At 38.7% G+C, this 23,076-nt stretch overlaps 4 protein-coding genes across 5 annotated transcripts; 2 read left to right on the plus strand and 2 right to left on the minus strand.

The window, feature by feature from the left end:
* The first annotated feature begins 512 nt into the window (after positions 1-512).
* On the plus strand, positions 513-3,117 carry LOC103978730 (uncharacterized). Its single transcript, XM_009394633.3, has 3 exons — positions 513-782; positions 1,873-2,001; positions 2,780-3,117. Exons 1-3 carry the CDS (start codon positions 549-551, stop codon positions 2,894-2,896), a joined length of 480 nt encoding a protein of 159 aa, XP_009392908.2. The 5' UTR covers positions 513-548; the 3' UTR covers positions 2,897-3,117.
* LOC135633210 (uncharacterized) lies at positions 2,932-12,387 on the plus strand. 2 transcript variants are annotated; one of them, XM_065142418.1, is made up of 11 exons: positions 2,932-3,066; positions 3,377-3,972; positions 4,742-5,089; positions 5,159-5,374; positions 7,081-7,727; positions 8,230-8,326; positions 8,475-8,528; positions 8,607-8,713; positions 10,314-10,516; positions 11,261-11,950; positions 12,069-12,387. In XM_065142418.1, exons 2-10 carry the CDS (start codon positions 3,739-3,741, stop codon positions 11,893-11,895), a joined length of 2,541 nt encoding a protein of 846 aa, XP_064998490.1. In that variant the 5' UTR covers positions 2,932-3,066; positions 3,377-3,738; the 3' UTR covers positions 11,896-11,950; positions 12,069-12,387. The 2 variants fall into 2 exon arrangements, with proteins under 2 accessions (XP_064998490.1, XP_064998491.1); XM_065142419.1 differs by lacking the exon at positions 2,932-3,066 and having other exon boundaries at positions 3,402-3,972; positions 10,326-10,516.
* Positions 12,388-16,638: 4,251 nt separating this feature from the next.
* On the minus strand, positions 16,639-21,077 carry LOC135632862 (uncharacterized). Its single transcript, XM_065141697.1, has 7 exons — positions 20,819-21,077; positions 20,056-20,122; positions 19,593-19,639; positions 18,208-18,295; positions 17,403-17,536; positions 17,210-17,308; positions 16,639-17,009 (listed from the first exon to the last, which is right to left on the minus strand). The coding sequence occupies exons 1-7, from the start codon at positions 21,044-21,046 to the stop codon at positions 16,926-16,928; spliced, it is 747 nt and encodes a 248-aa protein (XP_064997769.1). The 5' UTR covers positions 21,047-21,077; the 3' UTR covers positions 16,639-16,925.
* A 388-nt stretch (positions 21,078-21,465) lies between these two features.
* On the minus strand, positions 21,466-22,978 carry LOC103979517 (cytochrome b561 and DOMON domain-containing protein At3g25290-like). The gene is made up of 3 exons (XM_009395691.3): positions 22,287-22,978; positions 21,932-22,189; positions 21,466-21,861 (listed from the first exon to the last, which is right to left on the minus strand). The coding sequence occupies exons 1-3, from the start codon at positions 22,953-22,955 to the stop codon at positions 21,580-21,582; spliced, it is 1,209 nt and encodes a 402-aa protein (XP_009393966.2). The 5' UTR covers positions 22,956-22,978; the 3' UTR covers positions 21,466-21,579.
* Positions 22,979-23,076: the final 98 nt, after the last annotated feature.

The raw sequence follows: 23,076 nt of genomic DNA on the forward strand, positions 1-23,076 counted from the left end.
CAGGTATAAGGTAAATTTATTTCAAGGCAAATCTCCCAACAGTACTTCCGACACTGTATGGGTTTCGAAGCGCGAGTGCAGGGAGCAGCTCAGTGAAGCAGGGTCAGATATTGTCCATCCTCTTCCAGGCAGTGACACAAGCATGATGGAGCAAAGAACAAACACCGAACGAAGAGGAAGAAGACAACTCGGAATCAGATGATCAGTTGCAGCAGGAAAAGTCATGGCCTCATGTTCTCTGGTCCATGTATCTCTGCTTCATCTGCATCTTGTCATAAAGTTGGAGACTGCAATTATTCAAGCCGTCCATGCAATGTGAGAGGAGAGAAACCTGTGGAGAAGGAAGAAGAAGAAGAAGAAGGCTGCTGAACCTGTTGAGCCCATGGACCAGCTCGAGAAGCCTGCCAAAGCAGATGGGGTTCGGCTAAAGCGGGCCTTGACCCAACCAGCGCAGGGCCGGGTTCAACGTTTGGATAAAACCGGGCCGGACCGAACCAATCGTCATTATACCTACAGGTGGACGAGGGACGAGAAGAGGAGAGGTGGAAATGGGAGCTGTTGCGAACAGCTATTGTGCTCCTCCATCTCCGTGTCATCCCTGCTATCATCACCGCCTCAGCCTCCGCCACCGCGCCAATCAACCATGGGCAGTTCCCCCCGCCTTCGTCCGCCTCAGACTCGGTCTCGTTCGCCCGACTGCCCGCCTCTCCCCCCTTGTCTGCGCCACCGGCGACGGCGCCGCCGCAGAATCCAAGCCGAGCTCCTCGTCCGCCTCGCCTCCGGTTAGCTCCGCCTTGCCTCCTGATTCTTATCCTCTTGTTTCTTGCTGCGTAGTGTATCTGGTATTTGTAACCCCTAAATAGTATGGATAAAAACTATTATACGAGGAAGAAATAAGAATGGGGGAAAACGAAAGGAACGAAATTTGAGCTTGGTTTGCATTTCCTGGTGATCTATGTGGTTTACCTCATCCTACTTTGACATGCAGATCCAACAAACACTACTCTGATCCAAGTTAACACTATTCCCATATAGCATTTATTTGCAGAAACAATAACTGATTTGAGAAAACTAATTCGACAATTTCGAATTGTGAGTTGCATAAATAAGTGCCTTTTTCAGTGGTTAGAATATGGAGGAAAAAATATGCTTTCAGTCTTAGGATCACATCTACAACGAGCAACTACCTGACCTAAGATTGATGGTATTTTGCTTGTCTAACATACATCAAATTCTCTTACATGTTCTTCAACTGTAATATGATGTTCTATCTGAAATGCTTGAACTCTCTGAGAGACTAGTAATAACAATGTGGATAAATACATGTAATCTGTGCTGTTCATCATGGACAGGAAAGCATATAATAACTTGTAGATATCTTTGCTTGGTTTTGATGTTTGTCTCAAGACTCATCAAGGGTGTGCGAGTTAAATTCGTTGTCTGGATATCGTGCTGAATAATCTCTTCTTAGGTTTAAGTATGTGGAAACACAAATTCATCAAAAGTTGCTGGTTTACTGGGAAGTTTGAGTACATTTTGCAAGGAGTATTTATATGTGATGGCCTGTTTTTCAAAATGCCGGCATAAGAATAGCCAGGGCCAAATTTTCATATGAATTTATAAAGTGCCTTGCCAACACTTCGGCTAAATGTTGCATCGTTGGATCTTCTCTTTTATCATGTGCAATGATGTCACATTTGAGAAAAAGATTAACATCACCATCGTTGCTGTTTATAATCATGATGAGGTTGTGGTAAATCCTGTAGTGGTAGCTGTTTTGCTTGTCTGTTGATCATCATTTTATCAAGCAAGTTCATTGTTTTGCTTTACCAATACTTGCGGTAACCCCTTTTTTTATTATTTTTTTTGAAGGATATTACTTTTGATATAAAGCTTCCCAGGAGAAATTTGCTTGTAGAATTCACATGTGACTTGTGTGGAGAAAGAACAAAGCGCCTCATAAACAGAGTGGCTTATGAAAAAGGAACTATATTTTTACAGGTACATTTAATATGTCTACATGCACATTTATCTCATGAAATAGGGACTATATCATCTGTCATCTTGTTTAAGCAACATTGCATACTCTTGTCAAGATTAGCCACATTTGACATCTTTCTTGCATGGCGCAAGTTCTTGTTCTAGATATTATTCTCGATATCTAGCTTTCCCAGTTGAGAAATCTCAATGTGGGAGATGAGTCATTGCCTTAGTAATTGTATGATCCGAATAAGATAAATACATATCTCAGCTCGTAACCAAGAATTCTTTCTTATATATGGTTTCTTATGTTTCTTTAATGAATTACCAAAACAATTTATTGTGAATTTTATTGTTCTGCTTGGATTTTTTTCCTGTGCTTATGAAAAAGGAACTATATTTTTACGGGTATATTTAATATATCTACATGTACATTTATCTTATGAAATAGGGACTATCTCATCTGTCATCTTGTTTCAACAACATCGCATACTCTTGTCAAGATTAGCCACATCTGATATCTTTCCTGCATGGTGCAAGTTCTTGTTCTAGATATTATTCTCGATATCTAGCTTTCCCAGTTGAGAAATCCCAATGTGGGAGATAAGTCATTCCCTTAGTAATTGTCTGATCCGAACAAGATAAATACATATCTCAAACCAAGAATTCTTTCTTATATATGGTTTCTTATGTTTTTTTTAATGAATGACCAAAACAATTTATTGTGAATTTTATTGTTCTGCTTGGATTTTTTTTCCTGTGCTTTTGTTTTAACCGACAACATGATGTCCATGAACAGTGTGCAGGATGTCAAGTGTATCACAAGTTTGTCGACAACCTGGGCCTTGTGGTTGAGTATGATCTGCGAGAGGAAACGGATGCAGATTCTGATGTTACCCAAGCAGAGATGGCTTGATGCTTCAGGTTCTAAAAGTCCAAGAAAATTACAGAGAAAAGGCCACCCTCTTAGTCACTAGAACTCAATCGAGCATGGGCAAAGGAACAAACTGTTCATTGACTTCTGGCTGTCTCATTTTCTGGTCTGTTTATTCAAAATACTTGGCATGATCAACAAACAAATTCAAGGTCAGCTTGTTCCTCTGGAAATAGTATGATCAACAAACAAATTTTTGTACATATATATTGGTTTTTTTTATTTTTTAAATTAAATTTGAGATGAGCTAAATAGGGAAATAGGCGAAAAAGAGACATCAAGTGAAGTTTTGAGTTTGAATAGGACGAAGATCTTGAATACTAATGAGGGTAAAATTATCTTTCTATAATTTGACATGTGTAAATGATTTAATTCGTTAAGCCATATAATTTTAATATAAATTATTATTCAAATCCTTCATGATGCGAAGAATATTTATATTTCATCTTTGAAGCATCACAGATTTAGACGAGTTGGGAGCATCCGATCTCGACATCTTTGCTTCGATATGGGCAGGATTGACCTGTATCCACTTCAAACTCGAACGAGGTTGAACCTTTGGGATCCTATTTTGATATCCAGATGCCTAATCGAGCTCGAATAAAGGAGGAGGAAGAAGAAGAATGGGTTCGGTGAAGGCAGCTGAACCTGTTGAGCCCATGGAGCAGCTGGGGAAGCCCGCCAAAGCAGGTCTGGTTCGGCTCAAGCGGGCCTTGACCCAACCAGCTTAGGGCCGGATTCAATGTCTGGATAAACCGGGCCGGACCGAACCAATCGTCATTATACCTACAGGTGGATGAGGCACGAGAAGAGGAGACGTGGGAATGGGTGCTGTTGCGAACAGCTACTGTCCTCCGCCATCTCCATGTCATCCCTGCTATCATCACCGCCTCAGCCTCCGCCACCGCGCCAATCAACCATGGGCAGTTACCCCCGCCTTCGCCCGCCTCAGGCTCGGCCTCGTTCGCCCGATTGCCGGCTTCTTCCCCCTTGTCTGCGCCACCGGCGACGGCGCCGCCGCAGAATCCAACCCGAGCTCCTCCTCCGCCTCGCCCCCGGTAAGCTCCGCACCTCCCCCTGATTCTTATTCTCTTGTTTCTTGCTGCATAGCGTATCTGGTGTACTTGTAATCGCCTAAATGATCTGGATAGAAACTATAATATGAGGAAGAAAGAAGAATGGGGGAGAACAAAAGGAACTACATCTAAGCTTGGTTTTGCATCCAGATTCAACAAACAAAACTCAGATCCATGGTGCTTTATAGGAGTTAACATTTAACCACATAGCATCCATGTCTAATGCTCCCTGGAGTAGCATTGTTCGTTCAGATTAGCTATAACTTAGTCTTTCCATACCAGTCTCTTCTGCAAGTGCCCCTTTAGTCAATCTTTTATTGTGTATAAATATATATACATAATTCTTTAGTGGCATACTGAAGGAGCTTCCAAGAGAAGAAAATCCACAACCAAAATCTGTTACATATTTAAATATGCAATCAATGAAGTCATTGGTAAATTGGATGAGAAGTAGGCTAAAGCAGAAATGGGGCCTCTGAGGCCACCAATAGGATCCCCACTATAGCATCTTCTTACAGCACAGACACCATCAACTTAGACTTCATAATAGGCTTTTATTGCTTGTAACATATGTATTATAATATAACTCGAGTGTACCATAGCAGCCACCAAAATCTTTTCCAAAAACATGTGAATTTATGGCTATATGTGAAAACGTGTTTATATACGTGCAAAATGTATAGTTGTTTGTTAGTTGATTTTGGTAAACTGTAAGTCTATAGTAGATTGCCCTGGAATTGCACAATTGCAGGATATCGAGAGGTCAAGTAGCAGCAGGAGTTTCAGTGATGGTTACGTGGGTCTCTTTGTTCGGATGCTTGGTCTAGATAATGATCCGCTTGACAGAGAGCAAGCTATATCTACACTTTGGAAATACTCCGAAGGAGGGAAAGAGTGCATAGATGGTATCATGCAGTTTCCTGGCTGTATTAATCTTGTTGTCAGCCTTCTGAAGTCAGAGTCCTCATGTACATGTGAAGCAGCAGCAGGCCTTCTGCGGACTGTGTCTGCAGTCAGCATATACAGAAATGTTGTTGCTGAAAGTGGAGCTATTGAAGAAATTTCCAGTCTTCTTTGCCGATCTTCTTTGACATCTGAGGTATTTGCGGTCATCATCCTTTGATAAGTAGCATGGTAAGGAGAGTTCACTCTCATTATACTTGTGCAGGTAAAGGAGCAAAGCCTCTGTACTTTGTGGAACTTATCTACTGATGAGAATCTTAGGGTGAGGATTGCAAAGAACTACCTATTACCCATGCTCGTTAAGTTTCTTGGTGATGAGGAAATTAAGGTGAAGGAGGCAGCAGGTGGAATTCTGGCAAATTTGTCTTTAAGTCCTTGTATCCACAGTATACTCGTAGAAGCTGGAGTCATTCCAAAGCTGGTGACTCTCTCTCTCTCTCTCTCTCTCTCTCTATTTGTTAAACATTTGAATAAATTCCATGTTAAGGTTCGCTTACACAAATACCTGAGTTGTTTGTAACCATTAGATTATTTATGAGGTCAAGAAGTTATCATCAAAAGGCAATCACTTCTTATTCTGTAAAATGCATTGGAAAATAAAGAACCTTGGTTAAGGAAATAGGAGATAAAGATTTGGAAGATCTTATATATTGGATTAATATACAACAATGTAGATCAAATATTTTGACATGTTTGATGTTTGATTTATAATTATTAACAAGAGTAACCATCAGAAGCTTGTAGACTGCATTAACAATCAAGGAACTATTTTCTTTTTTTTAAAGAATGTACCTTGTCATATATTATACTATATAAGTACCTACATGATAGAAGAAATACAATGAAACCTAGACATTTATGTTCTGTAGCAAAGTTCTCCGTAGAATGTACAAGTCAGAATAGTGGAAGTATTTGCATATACCTGTTCAACTTCCATCTTGACTTATCTATATGAAACCCAGAAATATGAAATGGATGGAATTCAGATGGAAAGTGTATGCGTACAATATGGATGCTTGATGGAGGACACTTCAATACAACAGCTTCTATATATCATGCAGTGCAGAAAAAGTGTCACAATGAGTAATATTTTTTTTCAGTCGTGTGGCAAGCACTGAGAGTATAGATCAACTGTTGTTTATATTCTTGAAATTTCTCCAATGGTTCCATTTTTAACCTGGGTTAAAGTTGGCAGTCTAAGGTTGGGTGTAAGAGTCTTGATCTCCAAAACATGATTAAAAAACAAATTTCACAAAAATCTAAAGTTACCAGTGCATTATAGGCAATCAACTTCTGGAAACTATTAAAAGTAAGAGAATTCGGGCATCTTAGCTTATTTTGTGAATTTTTATTCATATTAACTTGATACATATCACAAAAGAAGCTTTTTGAGTTAGTAGAAGCAAGGGAGAAATGAACTTACAGATCTTGGTCATAATGTACTTGTCTGATGAAAAGTGTTTTCTCTTGGTTCTGTATCCTTATAGTCAAAACAAGTGTAGTGGAAAATGAAGCAGCACAAAATTTTGGTAAGGTTCTTAAGTTCTGCTGGCTTTTTCTCCACCTGCTGAGACTTGAGGCTTAGGTAGTAGGCATATGATTATGAGGTATGAATCATGCTTAGTCTGTTAAGTTCATGAAACTGAAAAAGATATATTGTTGATACTGGTTAGCATGTAATACTTAACAATTAGTGGCACAATGCACGAAGCTCCACCCAAAGTATGGGACATTACTCACATGGGCATAGAGGATGTTTCGAAGATTCAAACCCTGGACACTAATGTAGCAAAGGAGAAACTTTTCTGGTGCCAAAGTTCCCTCTTATTGCATTTTAACAAACTTTAAAAGACGAGTGGCTGTATTCTTCTAACAAAAATCAATTTCGAAGATAGTCCAAATGAAACTTTAACACAAGGTTTTTAGATCTAAGTTGTTAGTTTTGACAAGGGATTTGTCATAAGCGAAAACTGATTCTCACTCAAACACTTTAGTTTGCTTGGAACTTCAGGCCTTGGATTCTAAGATAAACTCAGGTAATTAAAATTTAGTGATTCTCTTTCATTTTTGGTTTCTGATCAGGTTGCATGAAGCTTGTTAATGAGTATTCTGTTACTTTAATTGCAGGCAGATCTTTTGAAAAACAACAGTGAGGACTATAAAGTTATTCGTAAGGAAGCAAAAACTGCACTATTGGAACTTTCTAAAGATGAGTATTACAGAATTCTTATAATTGAGGAGGGTCTAGTTCGTGTCCCTGTAATTGGCGCTTCTGCATATAAAGCTTTCAGGTCTCCAACTCATTCATGGCCATCTTTACCTGATGGCATGGAAATTCAGCGAAGTTCAGCCCCTTCAAGATATGGTGCTTCAGAATTACTTCTTGGATTAAATATCCATGAGCAGAGTTTCAATCTAGAGGAAGCTAAGATTAATGCAATAGTTGGACGATCACAACAGCAGTTTCTTGCAAGAATTGGAGCTATCGAGGTGGCTAGTGTGAGAAAATCTCAGTTGGAATCTTCTCAGAATCAACAGTATACTCTTTTGTCATGGATAGATGGTGTTGCTCGCCTGGTTTTGATTCTTGGGCTTGAAGATGTTTCCGCTATTACTAAGTCTGCTCATGCAATTGCTGATGCATCAATTAGTGAGCATATGCGTATCTCATTTAAGGAAGCTGGAGCTCTTAGACGTTTAGTTCAACTTCTGCAACATAATAATGAGGTTATTCAAGAGGCTGTTGCTCATGCTCTTGAAAGGCTTTCTCTCAGGTCTTTTTTCTACTCTTTTCAATTCTTCTGTTTAAGTTCCTAATAATTTGTAGTTAAATAATTCCTTTCTAAATCATATTTTATTTGTTTATACTTTCGTAAGAATTAGCCGTATTATTAACTGGGACTAATTTACTGATTTACAGTATGTTCCTTGAACTCCTTCCATTTTCTCATCATATAATGGTTGATTTTAGATTCATTTAACTGCATTACCAGTTTCATATAGAGAATTGTCATTTTGTTTAAATGTGAGATCCTAGGAGTGATAATCTTATTTGGATGATTGTTCTCCTTATTATTAGTGGTGAGAATCCCTAGTTGTATTGTGTTAGTTTCCCTCCATATAAATTCATCAGTTGTTAATTTTAGTTAAAAAGGTTGTCATGAGCACTTATGATACTGATGAATCATACTTTATAAACTAAGCTGACTGTGTTTCTAGGTAAGTTAGATGTACTAATGCTGATTTACTTAATCTTCTGTCTTTTTGTTCCTGCAGTCATATTGTGCTTAAGGCAATTGAAGAAGAAGGTGTTTTAAAGCATTTTAAAAACATACTCCAGGAGCCAAATACATCAGATGTTCTGTTAGAAAAGGTTTCATCAGAAACTGATTTAGTTGTGTGTGTGTGTCTGCATGCATGTATGCTGCATGTATGTGTGCATGGGTATGTGCATGGATATGCATGCATCTGAAAACCTTCACTTCTTATATGTAGTTTTGACAAGGAGCCAATAAACACAGGTTGTGAATACACTTTCTCGAATTTTTGAGGCACGAAATAACATCAAAATGGAGGTGAGGCTGATGCTTTTATGGCTCCCACAGGTGGAAATGATGAATCTCCAATTCCTGATATAATCTTAATTTTTTCAGTTCTATGACAAGGTCAATGATGGGTCAGACCATACAAACAGTGATGTAGCTGTTGATGGATCCACAGAAGTTCCTGATCCCTCGTCAAGATCTGAAGTAGTTGAGAGGTTTGTCATTTTTTTTTCTCTTGTGTCTCTAGTGATCTTTCTTATCTGCAAGAACAACAGTTTGTTGATGTTGGCCAACTTGGAATATGTCACTACCGAGTAGTGTTACGTGTTGTGATGCAACCCAAGGTTGCAGTAGAATACATTTGATTGTTTTAAGGGTTGGACAGTTCAAACTTCAAAGATTGCTACAGCTCAGATATAGCAGATTAGCTTCTTTCTATTTTGAAATTTTGACTGTGATTTGGCAGCAGAAGATATTCTTGATCGGCAATCTCATTCCTCTATTTGTTTGAATTGGATTCTAGATCAGCAAGTTACACCGAATCTATGCTTCTGGAGATATTTTCCAGCAAAAGGTTGTGAAAAAATAAGAGGGAAAAAAATACAGAGAAGAACAGAATGAATACAGGAGAAGAAAGGAAAAGTGAAGTACAGTATGAGGAGAAGTACTAGAAGGGAAAGAGGATCACATGATTTTTTTCTCAAATGCTTCGTTAATTCTGTTTACATAGCATATATTGCCTGACAAGAGGCAAGAGTTGTGCTTAATTTGGATTCTCTATCACGAAATCAATAACCAACTAGTTCTTATTTATTTTTATCGGGCTGACTACCACCAATAATGTCATGTTTGAGTTAGATTCAAAATCAGGTGATACCATCATGTCAATCTAGCTAACATTGTCCATGCTACAGTGATGTGGGCAGTAATTGAGCCTTGTTGCAATTAATTTGGCCCAAGACTAACACTAATTCAAACTCAAGCTGGATCTTATGTCAGCTAAAATCCAATTCCATTAAATTTGAAACTAAAACCAACTAAAACTCAAACCAATAGCTAGTCAAACGGTAAATAGATCTACAAAATGGTTGTTGTTTTTTGGGTTGTTATCATGCTGATAAAGTATTATCATTCAAATATACAAATGCTGATCTACAAATTCTTTTATTTTCAATTTTTTATATATCGTAATTTGCATATCTCGTTTTAGATCCTTGTGCCACTTTACTGTGTGACTCATTATTGGTAAGTTTTGCAGAAATATTTCGTGTATGGTAGCAATATCGCCATGGAACAATAGCACAAATTAATTGCACAGAAATTTTTCATATTGCTTTCTGTCTTCTTTCATTACACTTTGGCATTGATAAACAACCATCCCATGAAGGAGGACACTTAATGATAGATGACAAGATATGATATATTTGACAAAAATGTAATCCTGAATTGAACAAATGCTCTTGGATTTTTACCTGGTTTTCATTTACCACATCCCACGTGCTGCAAATTGTGAGACTTTCCATGGTTGATAAATTTGAACCATCTATAACAGTTGATTATTGGAGTAATTCCTGATTCTGTTTGGATGCTGTTTCTTTTCCTACTTATGTTTAGCAGGAGAGCTTATCTTTTTTTTACTTTTGATAACCATAATAAAAGTTTCTCATGAACTGAAGTAAGACAAATGACTTGTTTGTATTTTTCATATTTCGCTGGTGTTTCTTCTCTCCTCTATCAGAAGCGCAAATCATTCAGCTTATGGTCTTAGTTATCAAATTGATGAATAGGTTTTTTCTGTTATATTTTACTACTAAGATATATTTCCAGGGAGATGGCGACCGACTCCAGCTTTATATCCTGCCTTACTGAAATTTTGAGGACATCATCTCCAAGTTTGCAAGTAAAGGTTGCTTCTATTCTTGAGTATCTGGTGACTCGTGAAACAAATGTGGCAGCTGTCACTGCAGCCGGTATTGAGTTGGGGCTTGAGGCTGTTTTAAAAAAGGGTTGTATCAGTGGTATGTGATATCCATGGTTTAACATAACCAATGCTTTCAGAGGGCTCATGCCTTCTTTTTCCTTGCATTATCACATATCTGTCCAAGATACTCAGGTTATGCTTTTCTGTTTGTTCATCATGTTATATCTTTATGATTTACTAGAAACTGCACTATGTAGGTTCCTTTTGCATCTCTCAGAAGAAATCTTACGACTTTTCCACTAGGAGAACATAGTTCTCAGTTATCCATTTTTGATGATTTATGTTACTATTGTTGAGCATGTTCTTTGTAGTTTATTGTTCATGGTTCTTTTCATTTTCTTCATGGTCCTACCAGATATTTGTTTTGATTATCTTTCCAGGTCTAATGATGTTTTAAGTCAATTATTTATCAAGTTCTTGAGAAGCTAACCTCGGTTTGCCTCAACTGGTGAATAGTCTCTTCACTATGTATTAATCTCTCTGTATGCTTCCATATTTACCTCTTGATTTTTTTCTATTACATGTAATCAATCAGGTCTGAGCATTTGTTTAAAGATCATATTGGAAACTATTCTGGTAGCATGTTTGTTTTGGTGATTTCTGACTCTATGAACATCTGTTTAAGTCCCTTCCAAGTTCTCCGTTTTCTGTACCCTTATGGCTATGTGTGATTTATCAGAAGTTTCTATAACATGCTGAGGCTATATCTATAAGTGAGATTTATCTGAACTTAATACCTTATTTTTGGGATCTGGGTTTTTCTAATATTTATCTTTGACAGGCACACCAAATGATACGGACTATCAGCTTGAGCAAAATACTGTTGAAACTGAAGAAAAAGGCCTTGCGGCTGCTGCTGCATCTAGATTGCTAGCCAAATTGCTTGATTTTGATCAATTCTATGAGATCATTGATACCAGACACTTCACTTTTCTACTGCGCAATATTCTAAAGTCTTCTGTCCCTCTTCACACCAAGGATTGGGTTGCTGCCTGCCTAGTAAAGCTTGAGTCCAAAGCTGACAAGACATCAGAGTTAGAGTATCCTATCGAGATGGAAGTAACTCTGCACGAGACGATTCCAAGACTTGTTGAGGAGATGAGTTCATCTTTCTCCTATCAAGCTCGTGAAGCTGCTGTCAAAGAACTAAACAAGATAATCTCTCGAGGAGTTATGGAGTGCAGTAAGGCGGTTGCCGCTGCAGGAGGGATATTCCCTCTGGTGAACCTGATTGAAGAGGCACGCGGCGAGGCACTTGAAGCTAGCCTGGCTATCTTGTATAACCTGAGCATGGATGTCGAGAATCACTCGGCTATAGTCGCTGCTGGAGCAGTACGAGCCTTGAAGAGGATAGTTCTTATAAAAGGGCCACAATGGACTCAGGCACTAAATATTCTGAGAACGCTGCCTACATGATCGGAGAGCAGCGGTGCCTTCATTGTCATACAGTACTATTGCAAATGAACAATAGGTACAACTCTTATACTATCAAGCTATCATGCTAGTTGAACTCGCATATGTTAATATATATGTGAACGAATACAGCGATCACATCTTAAACTGATACTAACTTTTAAATCTTCAATCAGGATAACGGTTTTGCAATAATCAGAAGTCATTGCTGCTTCTCCAAGTTGACAATATGCCAAAACCGCATCTCTTATCCTTCGATCCAGCATGCAGATGAAAGGCGGTTCTTCCTGATAGCTGACAAGATGGAAAGCAATCTTTGAGCCTTTGGATCGTTAAACAATATGGAAACATTTTCTAAGTTTTGTATTGTAATTATCCCCACATCTCCTGCGGTGTCAGATTAGGATTTCAACTGTTTGGAAGACGGGGCTGTGTTCCCTGATGTTGTTAACGATGGTTGGGTTAAGAAATCTCCATATGCAGAACTTTCACATACTCTTTTGTTGTTCCCTTGTTTTGTTGTGATTCTTCGTAGTTTGGCATTGGTTCTTCAGGCTCTGTATATGAGAACTAAAGGTAGCGAGGTACCATTCAACCATGCAGCATGAACTTGCAATCGTTGATTGCTTGAGGCATCTGTGCAGCGTATAATCTGCATGTCAGCATCTGCTGTATCATAAAAATAGCTTTTTCCTGGAGAGTCCACATCAAGACCCTTTGATGGTTTCTCAAGAGACTCCAACGCAGAGAGAGAGAGAGAGAGAGAGATCTAACTATTCCATTCCTTTTAACATTAATGATATTTGAATTAACATGCAATAAGTATGCCATGATGATAGCAGTCCCTCAATGCATGAGAGATACCAAAGAGAAATAGCTTGCTTCCCTCTTTAACTTCACTAATAATAACCCCAACCAATGCAACTGTAGTTTTGTGGCAGATGATAATATTATCATATGGTGTGTGCGTGTATATATATATATATGTATATATATATGTATATATATATATGTATATATATGTATATATATATATGTATATATATGTATATATATATATATGTATATATATGTATATATATATATGTATATATATGTATGTATATATACATATACATATATATATACATATATATATATGTATATGTATATGTATATGTATATATATAAATATATATATGTATATAATAATATAACAATAAGCTAAACTACGTGAAATGAGGACCTTAGAAATCCCTATGGTAGATCCCGTGAATCTGCTTCCATGATTCCTCTCTCTGCATCTTAAGCTGCTTGTGGAAGTTGGCAATGAAAGCCTCGGCTTTCACGAACAGCTCCTGTTTGCTGAGCTCTCCGTTCGACTCGCACTTGAATTCCGCCTCTTCAACTCTTCCATCAACTTGGTCGTTGTCGATGAAGAAAAGGTTCGGCCTGGACGAGCAGCGCTTCAGCTTCTGCACTCTTGTCGCCACCTTCGAGACCGTCACCACCGCTGGTTCCTCCGCAGGCATCGCCGCTTGAGCGTCATGGACTGCCTCTTGTACGTTGATAGCAGATGCAACGGCTATGGCCGCTGCTGCTGCGTTGATGTTCTCGTCACGAGGCCCGGAAATCAAGTTGAGGAGACCGGCCTCGATTCCGAGAGCGATGATGAGGGTGTTGAAAAGGAAGTAGAGGTAGTATGACCTTAAGGATGTTGATACGAAGGGAATGATGATTAGTGAGAAGAGGAAGAGCACCATCTTTGCTACTTGAGACTTGGGGAGCGTATCCATGGTCACTCAAATGGGAATGGGAAGAGTCAGTGATAGTGGTAATATCATGAAGGAGGAATTTGGCTGCTATATATAGACGCCAAAAGAGAAAGTTTCAGAGGACGATAAGATCTTTAAAATTTTTTTCTTTTGTTTATTATTTATTTATTTATTTATTTATTTGTAACTCATATGAAGGAATGTATGGACTTTATATAATATTTCATATCCTTTTATTAGTTCAAAGAGTCTTTAAGTTTATAATCTCACTATTTTATACTGGAAGATTGATCTGATTTGATCATTGTTTTTTTTCATATTAAAATATTTTTCTACATAAATCTTGGCATGTATTGTTAAATTATTTATAATATGTTTGGTGTTAAATTTATCTTATTTGATTCATATAGATAGGATATCTTATTTTGTAAGGTTTTGGATAATCTAATTGAATGGTAAGAAGCTAAACCAAGTGACAAAATAGATAAAAGATTGGGAACAAATGAATCCAATGTCAAGTATCATTGGATTCTAAGATACATTAAAGATAAAATAATTACATCTTGAGAAAATCCATATTGATAGGAATGGATAAGATATTATGCCTTAATCATTGTCTTTAGAAAAACTTATTATTTGCAAACAGATAATAGTTAAGTTTGGGATCCATTAGGATTAATTAAAAAATCCTAATCCTAATCTTATATGAGAAGAAACTTTTATCTATGGAGAAGAAAGATTTGATTATTGGTTAGTAAAATTAGTTTCGATTGTCATGATTTTTTAATATGATGATCTAAACACCATACTCTCCCAATTAGGATTATTTTTTTTCTTCTACTTAGTTTTCTTTTGGTTTCTTAAAACTCATCTGACTGCTTAGATTATATATGTGATATTTGATATCTTCATCTTAGTCAATATGGTACTCTTATTATTTTATAATGAAAAATTAATTCGATTCGTCTATGATTTTTTCTTTTCACGTAAATCATATCTTTGATTTATTTAGTATTTTATCACTAATATTATTGACCTGTATTGTTAAAATATTTATAATATATTTAATATTAAATTATATCTTATTTAATTCACATAAGCAGAAAAAAAATATATAGATTCGAAGACTTTCCATATCTGATCTTTTTTCCAACGGTGGGCCCATTGTAGACACCTTTGCGGATCTAAATTTGTTGTCTCCTCCCACTTAGGAATCTCCTCTTTCTTCAATCCTCGTCACCGATGCCCCAACTTGCACCGGTGGCCTTTCTCTCTCTCTCTCTCTCTCTCTCTCTCTCTCTCTCTCTCTCTCTCTCTCTCTCTCATATATATACTCTCTTGCATTTTGCTCTATCAAGTATTGCAGTACAAAAACCTTTTCTACAGTGTGATCAATTGCTAGTTTGGCTTCTCCAAGTGGTACATATCTTATCTTCATACTTCCACTAAGAATCTCCATTAAATCTAATGCAAACTGGTCGGTCCTGTATTCGTCTTTTACCTTCGAGTCGAACATATATAATATATATGAACGTATCCGTCAATGGAAAAGATTGGAGTGCGTGTACTCTCTTTATAGAACACTACTTTTTCTGGTACCCGATTCACTGCTTATGCAAACACTATCCAACACCACTTTATCCACAGTCACTGATCCTTTTATCTCTCTCTCGATCACTCACTCACAGTTGCCTTCTTTTGATCTTCTTGTCTTTAGTGGTAGGATGAGCAAGCAAGAAAGAGGTTGCCATCCCGCGGACAATGCCCAGATTTGCCAAATTTGGCTCTCAAGAGCATATATCACTTCTTCTACATTTCCTTCTTATTCCTATATTAACTGGAGCAAGAAGAACATCACATAGATCTGTGTTCATTCGCCTCCAAGAAAGAATAACATAGATAGAACGAATCAAAAGATAAATGATTCTGTAATTTATTTACTTGAGGAACTCATTTTATGCTTGGATGGCATAAATTTCTTGTTTTCCCAATAAATGAGCCAAGACAATGCTTCAGCCTTTTTGTCAAACAACACACTTGGAAGTCCTTCGTTTCATATCCTTTTCATGCCACGACAGGATGATGTTACGGGGGATGTAACTGAGAGAAGGCATGCAGACACTTGAGAAAGAGAAGAGAGGGAAGCTGCAGTCTCTGTCAAGATGTACATGCTTGAGGAAGGGGAGGAGGAGGAGGGAAGGCATGCAGCCACTGGTGGGCGGCGTGCTTCAAAGTCCGCAATGTTTTGCTGAGTAGGATGGAGGGATGCTTTCTGGTGTGAGGCTAAAGTGGATGCGGGAATCCAAGTGTCCGGGCGGCTTTGCCTCGACGTCGCTGTAGGATCGTCGGAGATGGAATATGATATCCCTTCCGACGCATCTCTCCCGCTCTTTCTTCACATGCAATTACATCCATAGCAGCGGCACATGCAGAGGATCTTTTGATGATTCCTTATCTCACCCAAGTTGAGCCTCGTACCGTTCATTCATGAAGCAGCAGCAGCGCCGCCGCCACCACGCTCTGATGGCAACCGGCCGGCGACAATAGCAGCAGACGATTAATGCACGACCGAGCTTGATATTGATCGAAGCACCAACGTTGTTGATGCTTGACGCATTTTAAGCTTTAAGATCTACTGCTTCGGCAACCCAATTCAGGCATTAGATCCACATGATGAAATTGATGACTCGAGTGGGAACTCGAGATCTATATGATCAATGTCTGCGGATTCATAATGTTTGATTTGACATGGCAAAGTTTCATTTTTTTATGTTGGATGTTAATGAACACTTCTTTTTATTGAATTCACCTACTCAGAACTGAGAAAATGCACAGAGTTGATGCATGTTCAGTAGATTTAGATGATCGGACGTACAGTTCAAATGATAACAGATTAGGCGACGAACAAATTATCACTGTTACTCTGTCGAAGAATAAATACCGAAATCATACAAGCAAACCAGAACACAAACAATTTATTAGAAAGGAAGAGTGAGACAAAACTCGTGCTTGATGATAAAATCATGACATTATGTTTCTGGATCTCCAATTTACATGAACTTCTCATGTTTCGGTATGATTGAAGGTATTTGTGAAAGACCCCACTTGAAAGTAAACCATCAAAATATTTGAATTGCAAACAAAAATCATATACGGGATTTTAAATGGAATTCCAATACCCCACTTGCTGCAAAGAAAAAAAAAAGAAAAAGGTACAAGCATTCACTGATGTCACTGTCCATGTTCATCCACCGTGAGCGTTCTTAAAGTTGGCTTTGTTCACTGGCTCTGGGTTTTCTTTGGATACTCCCTTGGTCCGAAGATGGTTGACCCGATTCTGACATTTGTACTGCCCATTTCAATCTGTAGAAGCCACAAAAATTGCCTTATTTGTAATTTACATTTGCTACTATCTAAAGAAGCTGTTTTCTGCTGAATGTTGGCTTAGGTGCAAAATGCAAGACCATTAGTAGAGTGCGTGGCTTCAAGCTTTTTATTTCGATCAGGCTGCATTGTATCGACAGGATTGATTAAAATCTGAGAAAGGAGAGTTCAAGACTTACTGCTTGTTCAAAGTCGCCAGACATGCCCATGGACAGCTCAAACTGTTCCTCTGGTACTCCGAGCGCCTTGCACACATCATTCCTACAATTTGACAACATCTGTTCTTTTTGACAAAGAAAACAGAGAGGTTAGTTAAGCATTATAATTACTATCCATAATTTTATGCTGGTAATTTAAGCTAGTATGTATCACCCTAAAATTTTCTGGGGTTGAAGTGTAGTCTGGCATCCCTATTGTCATTAGGCCTGAGAAAATAAGATTCGAACAACCCAATTTTACATGCTTAGCCAACTCTACACATGCTGCAGGTTCCACACCAGATTTTGCTGCAAAAAATTCTATGTTATATATATACAAGAAAACACATGCTGCAAAATACATGACTATTAGCAAGCCTGCCTCATGATACTATTAGAAAGAAGAAATCATGTCAACGGACTATTAAAAAGGCTATATATAGGATGACTAGATTCCAAAGCTCAAAACCTCTTCATCATCTGCCACAATGTAATAGTTTCACTCTAAAGCCTGATTGACTAAGTCAATTATACATTATAACTGATTGCAAGTTGTTGGTGCTCCTCTCAAAAATTCTATGTTACACTAAGAATATTCTAGTGTTTTCAATATATCAATGGCTTGGGCTTGGAGTGTATCATTTACTCAAGAATATAAAGCACTTCGATGAGAAGATGGTCAAGTTTAAGGTGATAATCACACAGTTGTGAGATCAACTTGGCAACTGTGAAATGAATTAACCCCAAGGAAGTTCCTTATGTAACTCCCAGTTAATGCACATGATAGAAACCACTTTCACCATGTTTTTGACTTTTAAATTGTTGTTTATGCTCCTCTAAATTTGTGTCAAGCTTGCCGACAGAAAATATAGAACTTCGATAGACATCTTCCATTGACAGCTGTCTTCTGTGACAAAGATATAAAAAACAAACATCAATTTAACCACAATGATAAATAATACATTGTTTTCAAGACTTACATTCTTCACCACTAGTATTTACTTGAACCAAAACCTTCAGAGGCTTCCTTCCCAAGCTAGCAACAGCACGATCAAGATGATTAGCAATCTGGAACGAATGAACATGTGTAACATGTAATCATAATTCTTCTGACAGATAAGGCTTTTGGTTGTAAGGCTAACTAATTTCTCTCTCAACAAAATTTAAGCAGCTAGAAGATAGTAAATGTTTATGCCACAAAACACCTCACAAGAACAACATTAAAAAACAACCAAGATTTTGTCATCCACATACTCTAAGAGAAGTTCATAAACAATCAGAAGCTCAGTACCAGCAGCACCAACTTACATCTGCATGAATATAATGCTTCCCAATTGGGGTTTGAATCACACTACAGCCACATTTATTTTGGGTTTGTGGAATAATTTGGTAGTTTTTGGTCGCCCCAAAAATACTCTAGGGGTATAGAGAGACACATTAATTCAGTCAGAAGTTTAACCTCGATAATCTACGTTGGGTCAGCGTTCTCCTGTTCTCTTGGCTTAGCCCACGTTTTAGCATCCAGACAAAAAAATGTTAACCCCCCACTCTTTGCTAACCCTGATTAATCCACCTTTTAGAAACCAAACAGAAAAGAGGTTTTAAATAACATTAGTGGGCTACGATTTTTTATCCTGGTTATTTTAACACCCATCCAACAAATAGCCTAACACATGGTTATTGGTTGAAGTGAAACTCACCAATGGTAGCTTCATCTGGACTAGAGAAGCAACTTCCTTATTTTTTAGGCTTCTTCATGTAGTATCATATTTTACTTAAAATTATTTTCTTCCAAAGAAAACTTAATTCCAATTGTTGGTGCAAGCAATATGCTCATGTATAATAGATAATCAGAAAGCGTTGTCTAACTTGAGTTCAATTTGAGACATGAAATGGTACATTAGTTTTTAAATTCATATATTAGGGCTAATCTGCTACTGTATGTAATTCTTGGCGTGCAGCTAATGTTTCTGAAGATTCCATGCAGGGTACTAATAAAATGCATAAGTGGTATGTAGATGATCATAATTTCTAAAACTCCAAGAACTATGTATGTTAATAAGGAATCAATGAACTTGGCATGTTGACTAGGAACATGTTAGAACCTTAAACAATTGTAAACAACATGGTTTAAGAACCATATTGATGCGCATTTGAGATTTGCATTCTACGTGCTCCAAGTTAGAAGGTGGGGCTACCACTTGATTTCAGACGTATGTAAAACTACCAAGAGAAAATACCGAAAATATCCAGGTGCCAAACAAAGAAGTCTATTAGAGGCTAGTTTCATGTTAATTACATGACTAAGACTTTGGAGAAAAAAATTTGTTCCACTACCTTAAACACAATAAGTTGATTGATTTACCTTCTCACTATCAAGACTCTCAACCATGTCAAGATTCGGTACAGCAGCTGCAAAATAAAACAGAATTCCATTGACTCCAATTAGAAAATGGAGACTATATCAATAACACTGGATCAACAATTGATTCATTATAAGTTGAGAAAAGGAGATGATATCCATGACTGTCAATATGCATCACTAGGCAAGGCAATGTAGTATTTTCCAGCACATGATTTATTCCAAATAAGAACTCCCTTAGTAAGTGAGCATACCCCATGAATTGAGTACCTTTCCTTACACGCAAACACTTCTTTTGTATCCTTCTAACAGGAAAATCTGATTAGTCCACTTGTGTTATCTTTTCACGAAGAAAAGGTAGTACTGATTTGTAATTTCTAGTTGTGTTATCCCTAGTAATTTTAGTACTTGAAATCAAACTAAAATGGCCAAACAATCTTAACAGCAAGCGACAGCTGAAAGATACCTAACAGAGGTTTAACTTTGTTGCTCTGGAGGTGTCCAATAAAGTGCCACTCGATATCCAAAGGAAGCTGCAAAAGGAAGAATTGATGAATCCATTTCTTTCTCAAATTAATTTGAAAAAACACTATCTTCCAATTAACTTGTAACAATGGTAACAGACATTTGATACTTGACTCTCTACTATTTAGTTCATTAATTTTTGGTTAGAGGTTTACCCACTCAAATATTGTCATGTTATTAAGGATTAAAAATAACCTGGATAACCCTCATTAAAATAATAAGCTTAGAGATGTGGGCATAAAGTCAGTGGCTGCTTTAAGGGGATTCAACCCAATGTTTCTTCCACATTGATCTAAAAACTATCTCAATCTTCCTGATGAAGGTGAGACAGTTAGCTATTTGATCAAGTATACATATATTTTTCTTCCTTGAGTGGGAATGATGGACTACGAAAGTAATGCTTTGTTTATTTCAAGAGAGAGTCTGTTCACGAAGAAATTAGAAGTAAACGCCAAATGACCTGCTTCCTGCAAGAAAAATCTCTTTATGGAGTCACTTTGAATCGAATAGCACATCAAAATATAGAACACGTAGCCAGTAGATGCGCTGTCGCTATTAAAGACTTGAAATGTAGGATCAAGGTGATTAAGTAGCTAATAGAATGTGGTGGCTTCAAAAACCTACAAATTCTACATCAGAAGTAATAGAGTCCTCCAAACAAAAAGGGGTAAACAACTCGAGGAAACAATAGGAAGACGAGGCACCTGAGGCGCCTTCTCCACTATTTCTTGGACGTAGTTCTCTCCGAAGCAGCGGTGGCCGGCGTCGTAAAGGCCGCGAACGAGGGAGATCGGCTTCGTCTTGCCTACGGCCACCACGCGTACGCCCTCCGCTCTCCTTCCCGACCTCTCGGCCGCCTGACGCACCCTTTGTAGCACCGTCCTTAGCGCCGCCGCCGCCGCTCCTTCCGCCATCACCGGAGGAACCGCCATTATCGCTCTCTCTCTCTCTCTCTCTCTCCACAAAAAATAAACAAAGGAATTATATTTATATATATATATATATATATAGTGGGCCACAACAAACAGAAACATAAATGATCTCTGGGCCGTCTCAGCGGTCCACTGTCGACCCGAGTCGGTCGACCCAAAACCCTTTGTTCGTTTCCTCTCTCGATAACAGGAATAAGAACTCACACACACACACTCGTAGCTATTGCTCATCCTCTTCCTAATCTTCTGCTGTCGGAGGTTTGTATTCTGAGCGGGTTAAGAAACTCGACTCTCACTGTAGCGTTGAAGATTAAATGCATGTCATTCTTTCTAGAAAGCAGAAGGATATCTGAGCTGAACATGGATCACTTCCATGAACAAACCATGAATCATCATCTTTAGATATCTAAACAAAAACACACACAAACATCATATTGTCTCATTCAAATAGACACCAACATGTCGTCACCCCCATGAAAAGAAAATTTAGGAAGAGAAGCAAAGGCAAAGAAGAGCAGAACGAAGCCATTGCTTCATCGTGATGTTTTCTTATTATTTCGACTTTTATGCACCCAAATAGCAACCTCCAATCCAAAAGCCACACAGGAAAGAGCAGCCAGTAATCCCACGTAAATCCACTTCCAAACTGGTGGTGGCCGCAGGATGGCGAAGCCCTTGAATATGTTCACTATGCTAAGAGTTATCAACGTATAGCCAACAAGATGATGATAGATGCTCCAGTATTTTCTGGGTCTATCTGTAATAGTTTTGCCCCCTTCATACTTTTTCTTTGGCTTCAACCACAATGCCATAATCTGTAGGCAAACAAGAAACAAAGTCGGAAGCAGAGTAGTAAATCAAAAGGAGGAAGATGCTGATGCTTACTTGCAACGTGGCCAAGCAGAAGATGATGATGCCGATTGTCCTGTGGCCCTTGAAGGTGTTGAAGTGCCGGGAATTACTCATCAGTGCAATCCCAATGGCCCACGCAGTGACGCCGACAGTGTACCCTGAGATCTGAAATGATATATGCAGCATGAACCACACCTCCGGATTCTTAGTGATGTTCCTGGAGTACCTTTTGATTATTACCCCGACCGGCAGCAGGATCCCCCAGCCAATCACGCTCAGTACACCATGAGCCTGTGCACACCCAACAAGACCATGCATAAAAGGAGTATCCTGTACACTTGCATGTGGTGGCGATTAAGAGCATAGTTGATCGAGAATGTCTACTTACGACTCTTTGCTTCGTAAGTCCTGTGTCCCTGAACCCGCGCCCGGTGGTGAGATCGATGACCTCGAAGCTATCGAAGTTCTTCAACCTCATACGGTGCTTCTGCGGCACCTGGTCGACCACAGAGGATCCGACTTGCCACACATGCTTGAGCTCGCTTATGTTGTAGGTGGAGGGATCAAGGCTGAGCGTCGCGGACATGGTAATGGCGCCTGTCTCCTCCGAGTAGTTGGCTTGCATGTTCCACACCTGCACCTCGATGGGAGAAGGCTGGAGCTTGCAGCCAAGCATGGTGTCGCGGGTCAGGTTGTAGGTGTTCATCGCCAGCGTCCCGTTGGCTGGGCGGAGGGCGATGAGGGCCCTGGTGCCCACCATCTGGGGCCTGTTCCCGGGGTTCAGGCCCCACGCCACCCAGCCGCCGGCAGCGGAAGGTATGGCGCTGAACACAATGTTCAGCGTCACGTTTGGCGTGGTGTTGTGGTAACTCCACCCGAGCTCCGCGCCGAGGGTGCGGAGTTTCCTGCAGTGAGTTACGTTTCCGGCTATGCCTTCTTCGAAGAAGGAGAAGCTGTTGTCGCACGAAGAGTGTTGAGCCCGAGTTGAGGTGCAGAGGAAGGAGGCTACTACAACTAGGAAAACTAGTGCAGGGGAAGAGACCATGGTGATGGCCATATCCTTATGCTGGAACCCATTGCCTGTTTATCCTACTATATAATGAGTAATCCATTGTTGCCGAAGCCATTGTTTTAAGTTGTATATGCTCATTCAACACACATTGCTCCTTTTTCCTGGG

Source organism: Musa acuminata, chromosome BXJ3-3 (genome assembly GCF_036884655.1).
Source record: "Musa acuminata AAA Group cultivar baxijiao chromosome BXJ3-3, Cavendish_Baxijiao_AAA, whole genome shotgun sequence".
NCBI classification, from domain to species: domain Eukaryota; kingdom Viridiplantae; phylum Streptophyta; class Magnoliopsida; order Zingiberales; family Musaceae; genus Musa; species Musa acuminata.

Coding starts and splice junctions, on each gene's coding strand:
- LOC103979517 (XM_009395691.3), bottom strand. CDS start 22,955: ATGGCCATCACCATGGTCTCTTCCCCTGCACTAGTTTTCCTAGTTGTA. Junction 22,190..22,286: donor GACTTACGAAGCAAAGAGTC/GTAAGTAGACAT, acceptor GGGTGTGCACAG/GCTCATGGTGTACTGAGCGT. Junction 21,862..21,931: donor TCTGCTTGGCCACGTTGCAA/GTAAGCATCAGC, acceptor GTTTGCCTACAG/ATTATGGCATTGTGGTTGAA.
- LOC135633210 (XM_065142418.1), top strand. CDS start 3,739: ATGGGTGCTGTTGCGAACAGCTACTGTCCTCCGCCATCTCCATGTCAT. Junction 8,714..10,313: donor AGATCTGAAGTAGTTGAGAG/GTTTGTCATTTT, acceptor TTTACTACTAAG/ATATATTTCCAGGGAGATGG. Junction 10,517..11,260: donor AAAAAAGGGTTGTATCAGTG/GTATGTGATATC, acceptor TATCTTTGACAG/GCACACCAAATGATACGGAC.
- LOC135632862 (XM_065141697.1), bottom strand. CDS start 21,046: ATGGCGGTTCCTCCGGTGATGGCGGAAGGAGCGGCGGCGGCGGCGCTA. Junction 18,296..19,592: donor AGAGTCTTGATAGTGAGAAG/GTAAATCAATCA, acceptor CATTCGTTCCAG/ATTGCTAATCATCTTGATCG. Junction 17,537..18,207: donor AAATACTAGTGGTGAAGAAT/GTAAGTCTTGAA, acceptor AATTTTTTGCAG/CAAAATCTGGTGTGGAACCT.
- LOC103978730 (XM_009394633.3), top strand. CDS start 549: ATGGGAGCTGTTGCGAACAGCTATTGTGCTCCTCCATCTCCGTGTCAT. Junction 783..1,872: donor CCTCGTCCGCCTCGCCTCCG/GTTAGCTCCGCC, acceptor TTTTTTTTGAAG/GATATTACTTTTGATATAAA. Junction 2,002..2,779: donor AAGGAACTATATTTTTACAG/GTACATTTAATA, acceptor GTCCATGAACAG/TGTGCAGGATGTCAAGTGTA.